General features: G+C 46.2%; 1 protein-coding gene across 3 annotated transcripts in view; it reads left to right on the forward strand.

Annotated features, from left to right (window-relative positions):
• LOC138583686 (nectin-2) overlaps positions 1-12,158 on the forward strand; it is an 80,230-nt gene that overhangs the window by 43,455 nt on the left and 24,617 nt on the right. Inside the window, exon 7 of one of the 3 annotated variants that reach the window (XM_069655642.1) lies at positions 999-5,984. The exons of the other annotated variants lie outside the window; for them this stretch is intronic. Coding sequence (XP_069511743.1) covers positions 999-1,588 — 590 coding nt within the window. The 3' untranslated portion in view covers positions 1,589-5,984. Of the gene's footprint in view, positions 1-998; positions 5,985-12,158 lie in introns of those variants that run through there. 3 annotated transcript variants of the gene reach the window in all.

Raw genomic sequence — 12,158 nt, forward strand, 5'->3', positions numbered from 1 at the left:
CCACTACGCTTCCCTGGAGTTGTCTTTCTCAAACAGAAACTGTGTATTGGATGGTGGAGGCCTAGTTTTACTCATACCCTCCTTAGCCGGCCTGCACTCCAAGTTTGTGTGGTTTAAAATGAACATAAAATGGCTTCTTCTCACGTGTGTGTGTGTGTGTGTGTGTGTGTGTGTAACATGGCAGTCGTGACTAAACCAGTAGTGCAGGAGTGAAAATGGACGTGCACACATTTAGGAGCATTCGAGCAGTGCCTGTGGTTTAACAAGTGGAGAGGGGTGCCAATCCCCCCCCCCCTCCTGCCGCTCCACACCCATGGCTTCCGGGAAGAGTTGTCATTCCGCTGTGTCACTTTGTCACTCACTCACTCCTCCTCCTCTTCTTCATCTAATTTCCACCCTGCGCTCCTCCATCCATCATCAGCCGCCTCCTCTGCATGGCCTCCACCTGTTCTGCCCTGCACACGCCATCCTCCCCAACCCCCCTGCTCCTTCAGAAAGTGTGTGTATGTTGCTTGCACGACCCCCCTCCCCCTCCCCGTCTTGCCCGCCCTGCCTTGCCTTGCGATGTGTGGTGAGCCTTGGTCAGACCCTGGCCGATGAAGGGCACCAAGAGGGTAAAAGCGGCGGGGACGTTTTTGTGACGTGGCTGTGGGAATGGGGACAGGAGCAGCTCTGAGGGAGAGGAGGAAATGTCAGTGTAGGAAGAGGCTCAGCACACACACACACATACAGACACACAGTTGACTGTACTGACACCTCAGCACTCTTACACACTTCACTGAATACAGTTCAGACCAAACTGACATCATCCAACTCCCACCTTCTCTCTGTGTCCCTCCTTTTTTCCCTCACATTACCCTTTCTTCTCTTTTTATGCTGTCTCTACTTTCCCTCTTGCCCTCTCGCCATGTTTCACACTGTTCTCTTTTTTCACCTTTCTCAACCATATCCCTTTCTTCCTTTCTCTCCCTCCCTGCCTCTCCTCCCCCCTCCTGCAGAGCCCTCAGTGAACCCATCCAATGCCGGCGTGGTGGCGGGAGCTGTGATTGGCTCCCTGCTGGCCCTCCTTTTGGTCGCCGCTCTCATCGCCGTGCTCGTCACCCGTAACCGCAGGCAACAGCAGGGCTACCGCGCCAATGGCGGCAGCGACATGAAGACGCGCATATTCGGCGGCGGCAAGAAGGCCAGCAAGAACGGCACGAGCGGAGGGGCGGGAGGCGGCGGCGTCGGAGGAGGCGGCAACAACAACGGCCCCATCTACGTCTACAACGAGAGCTCGTCGCACCAAGGCCTCGGAGAGAAAAACAACCACCACCAGCCGCTCACCATGGGGGGCCGGCCTGAAGTTGTTGCGACTACACCCACCGCCCAAGACATCCTGCTGAGCAACGAATTAGACGACGCAGAGAGGAGGAAGTTTGATGAGCTGGAGGAGGAGGAGAGGTATGACAACTTCTCCGGAGGGGCCCCCATCCTTCAGCTTCGCCCGCCGCACGACCAGGACGATATGATTGGAGGCTACCTGGATGATGACATGGAGTCCCAGCGGGACGGCTCGGTCATCTCTCGGACTGCTGTTTACGTATAGAGGAGGAGGAGGAGAGGAGAGGAAAGGAGGAGGAGGGAAAAAAGGAAAGATGGTGGATTCCTCCTGAGGATTTTGTGGCTCCGGTTTGATAGAAAAAGAGAGAATTATACCACTTTTATTTTTGAAAATTGATTTGAAATATAGCCCGTAATTAATCACAGTGAAGCCCCCAGAATGGACAGAAGGAACAGGAGGGTGTGGCGCGATATTCTGAACGGAGCGTTGCTGTAAAGTGAAAATCAAACGGTGAATAGATAACCACCTGTCTCCCACTGTTTCTGCTCATGCTATCGCTTTCACCAGGACCTTGACAGGAACTCTTGACAGACAAAAGAGACAAACTGTGTAGTGTGGGAGTATTATAATGGAATCATGATACAAGCTTGGCTTTAGAGGAGTAAACTCGCTTGCAAATTCACTCTTATCTTCACCAAAACAGTAGAAGTGGAAGGGCTTGTCAAGCAGTCGCATGTCGTCCTGTGAGAAACCTTTTTGTTCTGGTGCTGCGCTGTGCCGTGACAGCTGCTGGGTTAGTTAGTAGCAGGTGATGGGTTGGCAGGAAAACATTGGTAGGTATAGACAGTAACCATCATGTGTGTATATCTCTTCTATTCTGGAGAGTTTCATGTCTGCTCTCTCTGCCTTTCCTCTTAAAAAACACATCTCTGCATACTATCAGCGACAGGAAACGCTTGACTTACAACATTTAAAAAAAAAAACCCATTTATGTGCTGCACCAATCCAAGAGCAGCCGATCTAACGAAGTAAGTTTGCAGAGAGTTTGAACCGACTTCTTAACAAGGTATTCACACACAAACTTTTGCACTGTGCCTGGAGGAGAGCGGCGGTAAACAAGAGACGAGGGAATGAGGTGTAGCCGATCTGACAGGGTCAAGGGATGGAGAGAGGGATGCAGGAGGCAGGAGGCCTAGAGAGGAGCACGTCTCTACTTCTCCTCTTCCTCCTCATCCTCGTCCCGTCAGAGCGCTCCTGACAGGAGGAGCTTGATTGGTAATGAGCCGTGAAGTCGCTCGCTTTAGCCGGGACCAACAGATTGCCACCACTTATCGTTTATGACGTGGCGATTCCTCCCCCTCCCACCGCCACTTCTATCTCTCTGTACCCCCTCCCTCCTTCTCTCTCTCTTCATCCCTCTCTCCCGGTGTTTATGGGGAGTTTATGATTTATCCAGGGCGGTGTCGAGGTCAGGGCCGCAGAGAGCAGGGGGAGTATTTTACTGCTCCTGATGTGTCAAGCGCCCCACTTACTCTATTCCAGCGCGGCCTGCCGTGACATGCAGGACTGACTAATCCACCTGGAGTGGCCGTGTTCACTCCACTGCATGGATGCTCCCGTCTCCTCTTATACTTTGGTAAATGGCCGGATGAAACCGAACCCCACCTCCAAAGTATACGGCAGCGATAGGTTAGATAGATTTCAATTACATCATCTAATATTTCTTTCCATTAGCGGATGTTGCTAAATGTGGTGAATTGATCGGGAGACATAAAAGGTCCGCGGTGAAGCTATGGGAGTCATATTGACTAACAGGCAGCAACTGGTGAACGGCCCTTTATGATGCAGCTTCAGGGTGGATTGTCTCCTGACTGTTAATTTATCCTTCTAACGAGCCACCGGAGGCCCGCTCAGGCAAATATTACTCGTGGCTACTGTACACAGCTGTCTTTAAGGCTCAGCGCGTACATTTAGCATGCGTCACTTTGTCGATGTCGCCACTGGACGACTGTGATGGACAATCTTGGAGAGAAGCCCTGTTGTAGCTCCTCTAATCGCGCGTTTCCTGGCCTTCTAATCAGCTCCTCTTTGACCCACTGGGAATCCGGTGAGAGCGGTTTCCCGATGACTGTGCTGACCTCTCGTAAGGCCCAGCTAAGATCTGGGTCGCTGTTCGCTGCGGGTCATGAGGTCAAACGCGGGGTGACCCATTGCCAAGGGCAAGAAACGACCGCGTCTGCCTGCATTTATTATCAAAGCTGCTTTTAACCTTGAACTTTGGACGTGAGGAACCCTCCCGTGCAGTGTAAGTATCTGTTGGGGAGAGACGACCCTTGTTTGCCATTGTGATGGCTGTTAACCTTCAGCGAGGTGATGAGAGAGACAGAGGAGCAGATGACACAAACAGAGACAGCTTTCAGTGTTTGAGCACCGTCTAGCATATTGTAATCCAGTGTGTTCAATAGGATTATCGTCTAATGGCCTTAGCTTATACATAAATGCAGCTCCTGTCAACCTGGGGAACAGTAAATTAACAGCGCACGGCTGATTTGTCACAACCACTCAAAATAGAAATGTATTACTTATTTTTGCACTTGTGTGTGTCACCGCTGCAAAGAGAAATACGAGTGTAATACGTGGGGCAAAAATGGCGATAAGGTACAAAACTGTTGTATGTACATTTTGGTGTGAGGTATCTGTGTACTATATATGTAAGCATCTTTATTTTTCTTGTGAAAATGTGGATATTTATGAAAATGTAAATATCAGATCGATGGAGCCAGCGTTGCCAGTGTTGTGGAAGTAGAGAAGGAGGCGTTCTGGGCTGGAAAGTTCAAACGTGTCAGAGGTCTTCAGAATGTAATTTTTAATCTAATGAATACCTCCGTGGTTTAGTGGTGGCGTTACACAACGTGCTGAACTGACTGAGCTGATTTACCGTAAGCCTGAGAGTCAATTCAGATTGGACGGAAAAAAATATATCTGCTTGTATTTTTTTTTTTTTTTGTTCAAAGTTGCATTGCCTGCATTTCCTCATAATAAGCACAGACTATTTTTTGCACAATTGGCTTCCCCGTCTCCTTGACAGACACCCTGCACAATGCAAAAATACCCACAATACTCATAATTTATCAGGTAGACCGTAACCACACAGGATGCTTGTGCTGCATCTGACTCAGCTCTGTGTGTGTGTGCGCGTATGTGTGTATTTGGTGATGCTCAGGGGGCTTTGGGACATCTCTCACTGCCATTTGGTCTGTAACCCGAGTAGCCACCCTTTGTCACCATGGAGAAAAAAAACTAGTGATTTGAAGATATTATTATGCACACTGGCTCACACACACATACTGTACACATATATACACAAAATCTAGAGAAACATTCGCCCACGCACAAACACCCCTCAGTCACTCTCATTATGCTCGCTCCCACAGCCAAACTGTGCAGAAGACACCTCATACCTGACAACTTTGCCGTCTCCTGACACGAGCCCACACAAATGCGCTCGCATAGCTGCACAAACACACACACACACACACACACACACACTTCGTCTGTTTCCTCTTTGTGCTCACTGGCTCTGTCAGGACATATACTCAGCCCTGTAACTGTGGGAAGAGCCGCAGCGTGATGTGTCCCCTGCTCCACTGCTCTCTATTCCCCACAACTTGTCCAACTCCTTCCCAAATCCATGACCATGTAGTAGACACATCCAGTGACACAAACACACACACGTACACACATCTGACACCCAGTGTCAGAGCAAACAAGCTTTTTAGGAAACTCTTCCGCGTTTGTTCTACAGCTTTCAGAAAAACGTCACTTCGCTGACCTCCTCTCCCTCCCAGTTCCCTTTCGATGCTTTTAGAGTCACAACTTCCAACTCGCCTCCCAAATTTTGTTTTCTACCTTTTTCACTCCAGCCACCTCCACCTCCACGACCGCCTCCACAGACACACGCGCCGTTTCCACCCACCGCGTACGGGCTTGTCAGACAAAATGCTTTTAGAGAAATCCATGATCCTGGTCCGGGTCTAGCACAAGGTTAGATAGTGAAAAAACATATTTTTCTTTCTCGCAGAAAGCCACATACTGTTGCAGTTTCTTTGGCTCCAAACATCTGATGACTAATCAAAGCCTTAACATCTCCCATCTCACTTGCATAAAAAAGAGAAAAGAGAAAACGTTCCTGTGTACATAGTATAAATATATAAATATGTAGCAGAGAAAAAGAATTACTAATTTATGGTGTCACGTTTGTGTATTTCTCAGTGACAGCAAGCATGAAGGATTTATTTTCTCCTCTTACAGTTTCTCTTCTTTTCTGTTGTTTTGCAGTGCTTTATAATTTATGTTTTCGGAGTGCTTTATTCTTGACTGCCGCGCTGTGATTGCTGCCAAAAAACTGGCAAAATGTGCTTCTTCTATACAAATGAACTGTACACACAACAAAACAGTCTTACCCCAAAAATGTGCTTTTTACTATTATTATCGACTGCTCTGTGTAAAAGTTGTCTCTTCTTTTTGTATTTTTTAAGTTTTTTTTTTGGTCTTTGAAAAAAAGAAAATGAAGTTGAATTGTTGTCACCATTTTTGTCGTGTCTTTCTATATTTTTTCGTATTTTGTTGCTATTAAAGATTTCTTGATTTTTGAAATGTCCCTGCGTTGCTGCTGTTTGTCTGTTTCCTTCTGTCTCTTTAACACTCGAGGTGAGCGTGGATGACTGAGGAGCCAGATTGTAAAGAAGTGCAAGTCATTGATTCTCACTGATTAGATTTATAGATTAATTGATCGGGATATGAAGTGGCCTCTCCGTCTCGTGTCACCCATCCTTCACACTCCAGACACACCACCCCCTCCTCTGTTTTTTTTACCCCCCCCTGACTCTCATTTCCTGGTCTGGCTGTTTGTCTCATTTCAGTTTTGATAAATCTGTGCGTGTGTGTCAACAGACCTGAGATAACAGGCTTATAGCGATCTGAGCACAGGAATAGCAGAAGCTATATTGTGGATTATAATTGTCCCGAACTCGAGCCCCGCCTCCTCCCTGTCTCTCTGATTTCTACGTGTGTCCTGGTTGGCTGATTTGAACTTGCTGCCTTGGTAACAGGTGTGTCGGAGACTTCTGTAGTGTTGTTTAAAGGGCACATTTTTCTATTAGGCTTTCACCTGAGCACTCACTTAATGAAGAGTGATGACACGAAGCGCACATGCACCCTCTTATTTTAAGATGCATATATAGAATTGTTATATTGGGCTGGGCCTCCGCACCTCTGAGGCTCATACTGTGCGCACACACACACACACACGCACAGAAGAGGACAGAGTTGAGGAATGTGGTGCCGCAGCTTCAGTGGTTTTCCTGGAGAGAGGCAGTTTGTGTTTTCAGTTGGGGAATGTGCAGGCCAAGCTGAAACTGGGTGAATGGAGCGCCTCTCAAAGGCTGCATTGTTTGAACTCTGACTAAACCAAACTGGTTTAGTCAAATTTTAACAGAAGGGCATGCGGAGGGCTGTCCCTGTGGTTCATACAGGTTCATGTATGCGTGTGCTCATGCATGCATGTGCAGCTGCCTTATTTTGTTCACATACAAGCGGCCCCTCTGTGTCCCGACCGAGCGACACGATCCAGTTCTGCTGTTAACATCCCCACGATGGCGACAGTTGGTTTATGGCGGTCATGGCAGCGAGTCCTCCATGTTTGCCTGCTGCTTTGATGCTGTCATGTTTCTGTGTGTCATCCTGGCTTCTTGTCACAGTTCATTTTTGTTGCAGGCTTCTTCTGTCAATGCACAGCTATTTACTGCGAGTCCAGCCCACCATCTGGCCTCTCTAATTGCTTTGGATTCGAGGCTGGCGAGATAGAGAGCACTTACACACACACACACGCACATCCACACACAGACAGACCCACTCTGACTCCTTTGGTTTTCTAGTTGAATGTGAAAGACTCGAGTACAGCAGACAGGCTTTTAAGCTGCAGCCCGTAATAAACACTGTTCTATCGACACTGCGTTTGTCACAGACAAAAGTGTGCTCCTTGTGAAAGCGGTGACCCCGTAACTCAGAACCTGGCCTATTTGAGCTGCGAGCAAATAACCTGGATCTGAAGCCAAAGTGACAGCAGCTACGCCGCGCACCGCCACTGTGTTCGACATTAGCGTACAGTGATGAGACACGGTGCCGTGCCCCCGGGCTACCCGGCTAGCTGGTTGTGGCCCTGTTTGTACCAAGTTGTGTGTGTGTGCGTGGGCGTGCATTAGGCAGGGAATGAGCATGTCAGTGTGTTCTTTGGTCATACAGCGTGCTTAAGAAGTATGTGTTTAGGCACCCGCTGAGCGCTGTGCTGGGCTGCAGACTGATCAGATTTCCTCGGGGTGTTTGTGTGTAAAAGGGTTTATGAGCTTGATCGTAATCAGATTGTTTGGTATGTGTGAGCGCTACCATGTCATAAGCATGTGAGTACTGGTTCACACACATGTGTTTGTACATGGCTGTATATTTAACTTGCAGCTCTGGCAGCTACAGACACACTGTTGATTAAACATCTGATGGTGTGTGTGTGTGTGTGGGTTTAGTAGGGGGGGGATTAGCACACAGACCCACTTTGGGCTCTCCTCTGCTGATAACAGCAAACACAATGCTCCTCATTTAACCTCTCACCCTCTGGCTCCAGACCTGACTAATAAATCCCAGAGTGAGTGATGAATGGCAAGGCCTGTTGCATGGATGTCTGAGTGATGGATGTGATGACCCAGGCCTTCACAGGGATTAAAGCAGAGGTCTACCTCTGACCTCAATTATGAAAGTAGGTTTGTGAATATTTCTATTGGCTTAAAGCGACCGGCTTTCCTCTTTGTGGCCCGTGGTGAATCAGCACATCTCCAGCTGTGTCTCACAATTACTGGAATATTTGTATCAAACACTGCATCTCTTCGCTGACAGTGATAGGTCTCTCATTAGTTTGTTGCTGTACTGCAGCACATTGATTTGAGTCAAAGCTTTTAGTGTAGTACACAGTCCTCAGTCGTCTGACCTCAGTCCAAGCCGGTTTTTCATTTGCTGAAGACCAGACTGGAAGGGAAAATCCCCTGAGATGAGCAAGGCATGCAGATGGCTGCAGCACAGGCGCGACAGTACATCATAAGGGGAGATAACAAGCGTCTGGAGGTCTCTCTGGGTGAAGACGACTTTTTCAAAGCTTTTCTTAAGTTTGCAGATTTGCTGTCTTTTTATAAACTAAACTAGCTTGCTCACATTGACTAACATGAGCTTTACTATGTTCACCATGCCACCATATCAGCATGTGTGCTGATATATATGTATGTTATCACTAAACACACAGTGCAGATTCAACTGGAGCAACATTAGTTTGGTATTTATTCCAAAACCAAGAGTGTAGGCACCTGCAAAATTATTGCCAATGGTGCCCCAATGGTCGAATGAATAAAGGGGGGGTATTATGCTGATTTCAAGCTTCATATTTCCCTCTGTGATACCTGTGGAGTAGCTTAGCATAATTTAATCATTGTTCTCACACTGGTGCTCGGTGCAGGCCCTCATACAGCCTCTGCCTGAAACGACTCAGTCAGCTCTGCCCATGTCCCTTTTAAGAAAAGTCCACTTTCTTCTCCTGATTGGCTGGATCTCCGAAGCCTGCTGAGGCTGCACTTTGTGACGTCACAAGGTGAAGCCTGCAACATACTTTTACCTACAGATTTGAAACTTCACCCACGTTTAATCTGGACATCCAACATTGTAAAATGATATCTTAAAATGTGACATCCACAGTTCTACTATTAGCTGAAGGACCTTTCTTTCATCTCATACATCTATGTTTCTTTTCTCTTGTAAGGGTGACCTGTGAAGGGTGAAATGTCTAAACATTATCTTTAAAAATGTCTGATGCACAGTACATGTGAAGCACTACGATGAATCGTTAAAGTAGTTGGGAGTGATTCAGATGAAACCATAAATGTCAGTACAAAATTTCCTCCATGCCGTAAACACCTTTTAAATTACAGATTTCAGTCGGCCATTCAAAGCTCCTAGTCATTGTTTAAAGTATAAACAGGTCTCTAGAGTAGGCGAAGTATTATTCCATAACACTTTGAGACAATGATGTATTTCACGTCTCCAGTTATTGCCTTCTCCGTTGGTACAGCTCACTTTCACACTCTGTTGTTTTATTGAAATGAATTTTCGATCAATATTTGAGAGGAATCTGTGGTGTGGAGTTCTTAATTTCACACCGTCTGAGCCAGTTTGTGACAAATTGAGGTCTGTTGACAATTTGGGAATCAATATGAAACAGACCAATTTTATTTCTCACTATGGTTGTTTGTGAAAGTTAAATTAGTTAGCCGCAGTGTGAGTGCCATTGGGGTTTTTTTGGACAGGATATTATGTCTGCTCTTATCCACTGTCTTCTCTTAGTTTGGTTTCTTTCATGGATTTTCGGGTGGGTGCTGTGAAGGCGTTGCTTCAGGCAACAATCATTCATCTAATGTTTACTCTGGGAACAGGTATTACCTCATTAGCTGAAATGTTAATGACATGCTGATGAAAATTATAGGTCTTCCACGCGTTAATATGTACTTAAAATGCAGTGTGAAAGACCGGTGAGCTGGTTTATGACATCAATTTCAACAAAAGTGTCCCAAGAGGAGGCATGCAACGTTTCTTAACAGTAGATGCTTTAAAAGCAGCAGACTGGAAAATGTATTCCTTTTTTCGAACCAGGTATTGTTATCATGTCGAGCAAGGTGAAAGCAGAGTGCAGAGGACATTACATTTGTAAATAATCCCAGGAAATTGGAAATAGTATCATTCCTCTTCCTCAAGCGGTAAACGATAACATCTGATCTTCTGGCTTCTGGTCATTGGGTTTTGTTCGGTTGTTCTGTGTGTCTGCTACACTAAAACACATACACTCCTATAAATACACACCCACACAGACAGACAGAAAGGGGGAAGTGGATGCACCTGTTCCCCCTAGAGGCCCCTGGGCGGTCTCTCTTCCTGCCTGTGCTGCCAGGGTGAGAGGGAACTGGGTGGTTGCAGTGCATTGTTGGCCAACTGCTGCGGGGGCAGAGAAGTGGAAGAGAGCGAGAGACAGAGGGAGAGAAAGGTAGACTGGAGGGAGGGCAGAGGGCAAAGTGATGGTGTGAGGAGAGTTTAGAGGTGACATACAGTATATCGGTGAAAAAGCTATACAGAGCTAGCCGGCGTATATATTCAACAGTGACTAATGCAAGATTGAATAAAATGGAAAGAAAGAAGGAGTGGAGGAGGCTGAGAGGACGGACGGAGCGAGCAAAAGGGCAAAAAGTAGAACAGAGAAAGAGAGCAGGAGGCTGATTAAAGATGGAGTGGAGACGGCTGAGTGAAGGGAGGAGGACGATGAGGGCCGAGTTGTTGCAGCTGTGTTGATTTAGCTTCTCGCAGATCAGATTGTCTGTGTGTGTGTGTGTGTGTGCAGCAGATTGGGAAAGCAGCTTTGACGTCCTCAGAAAGCCTCTGACCTCGACACACACCTGCACAAACGCCCAGCATCATCAGCAGATGAAGGCTGCGGCGTGTGCATACCTTGTTTGTCAGATAAATAAGCCCTCAAAGGTCTTCATGCTGAGACTTACCTGGAACAAATCCTGTTGTAGGAAATACAAAAACAAAGAACATTGCATGAATGCATTATGACCACCAGGGAGGGTAGCTTTAAGCTAAGTGTGCATGTGTCTATTATTGTGTGTGTGCGTGCGCGGGTGTCTGCGTGACTTTTGTGGGTATGAATAAAAGAGATTTATATCAGGGAAAGAATGGTTTGTTGCTGCTCCTAAGAATAGATTCTGTGACGGAAATGATTTTGATGCTGTATGCAAGCCTCTGTGTGCGTGTGTGTGCGTGTGAGAGCCAGTGCGTGTGTATGTGTGTGTGTCTCATTTCGTGTATTTGCCCTGGAGTGCTTTGCAGATCAAATGCACTTGCTGTTTAATTCACCGTCTCAACAGGCAGCCCTTACAAAGTACATGCACGCTGTAGCACACGCACGTCTGCATAACCTCAGACATAAACACACAGAATGGGAGATGAATATGGAGATAAAGACGAAACAAGTCTGCAAATATTTGGTCTTAGGGACTCGACATAGTCTTCTGGGGACTGTCGAGTCCGTGGTAAATTGTGGATGATTGCGCTCATGTTCATCTGTGCATGTAACAGCGGTGCAGATGTTCGCTTGCCTGACAGAACGGACTCTGCATGCAAATGTATGTTTCCCTCTGTGTGGGAGTTCTCGCAAAATGTTTTCCGAGTGCTGCTGAACAACTGATGTTTGTGCTGCTCGTTTTTTCCTTCTCCTCATAAGATGTCCTGCAGTTGCGTCAGAATTGATGAATCATTGTGCTTAATCGTGACCCAAACTATTATCATGTAACTGGTCTGCTTAGTCATTACCGTTATGTATGCATTTGGGGCAAAATGGCTGAAATCACTGTCAATATACTAACAAGGAAATAAAATACTAATACATTTAAAGTAGTCAGTCTTAATGCAAAGAACTGTTGTGCATTACATTGGACAAATATGAATAAAACATCTAATTTGTTTGTTTTTACATTATTAGTGAGACAGGATAGGACTTAATTCATCCTGCAGTACATTTACACATTTCACTTTACAATGTTGCTATAATTATTTACAATAATGCAATAATGCATTATTGTAAATATTGTATTTTCACATTATGCGCTGTATCGTGCAATATTCCCCTTTATTTCATAGCCTAATGTGTGTTGTTAAATGCACATACATATAAAATGATATTTAAATATAG

This window comes from Semicossyphus pulcher, unplaced genomic scaffold (assembly GCF_022749685.1).
Source record: "Semicossyphus pulcher isolate SPU_LCO1_2020_fin unplaced genomic scaffold, fSemPul1.0.p SCAF_9, whole genome shotgun sequence".
Taxonomy (NCBI): domain Eukaryota; kingdom Metazoa; phylum Chordata; class Actinopteri; order Labriformes; family Labridae; genus Semicossyphus; species Semicossyphus pulcher.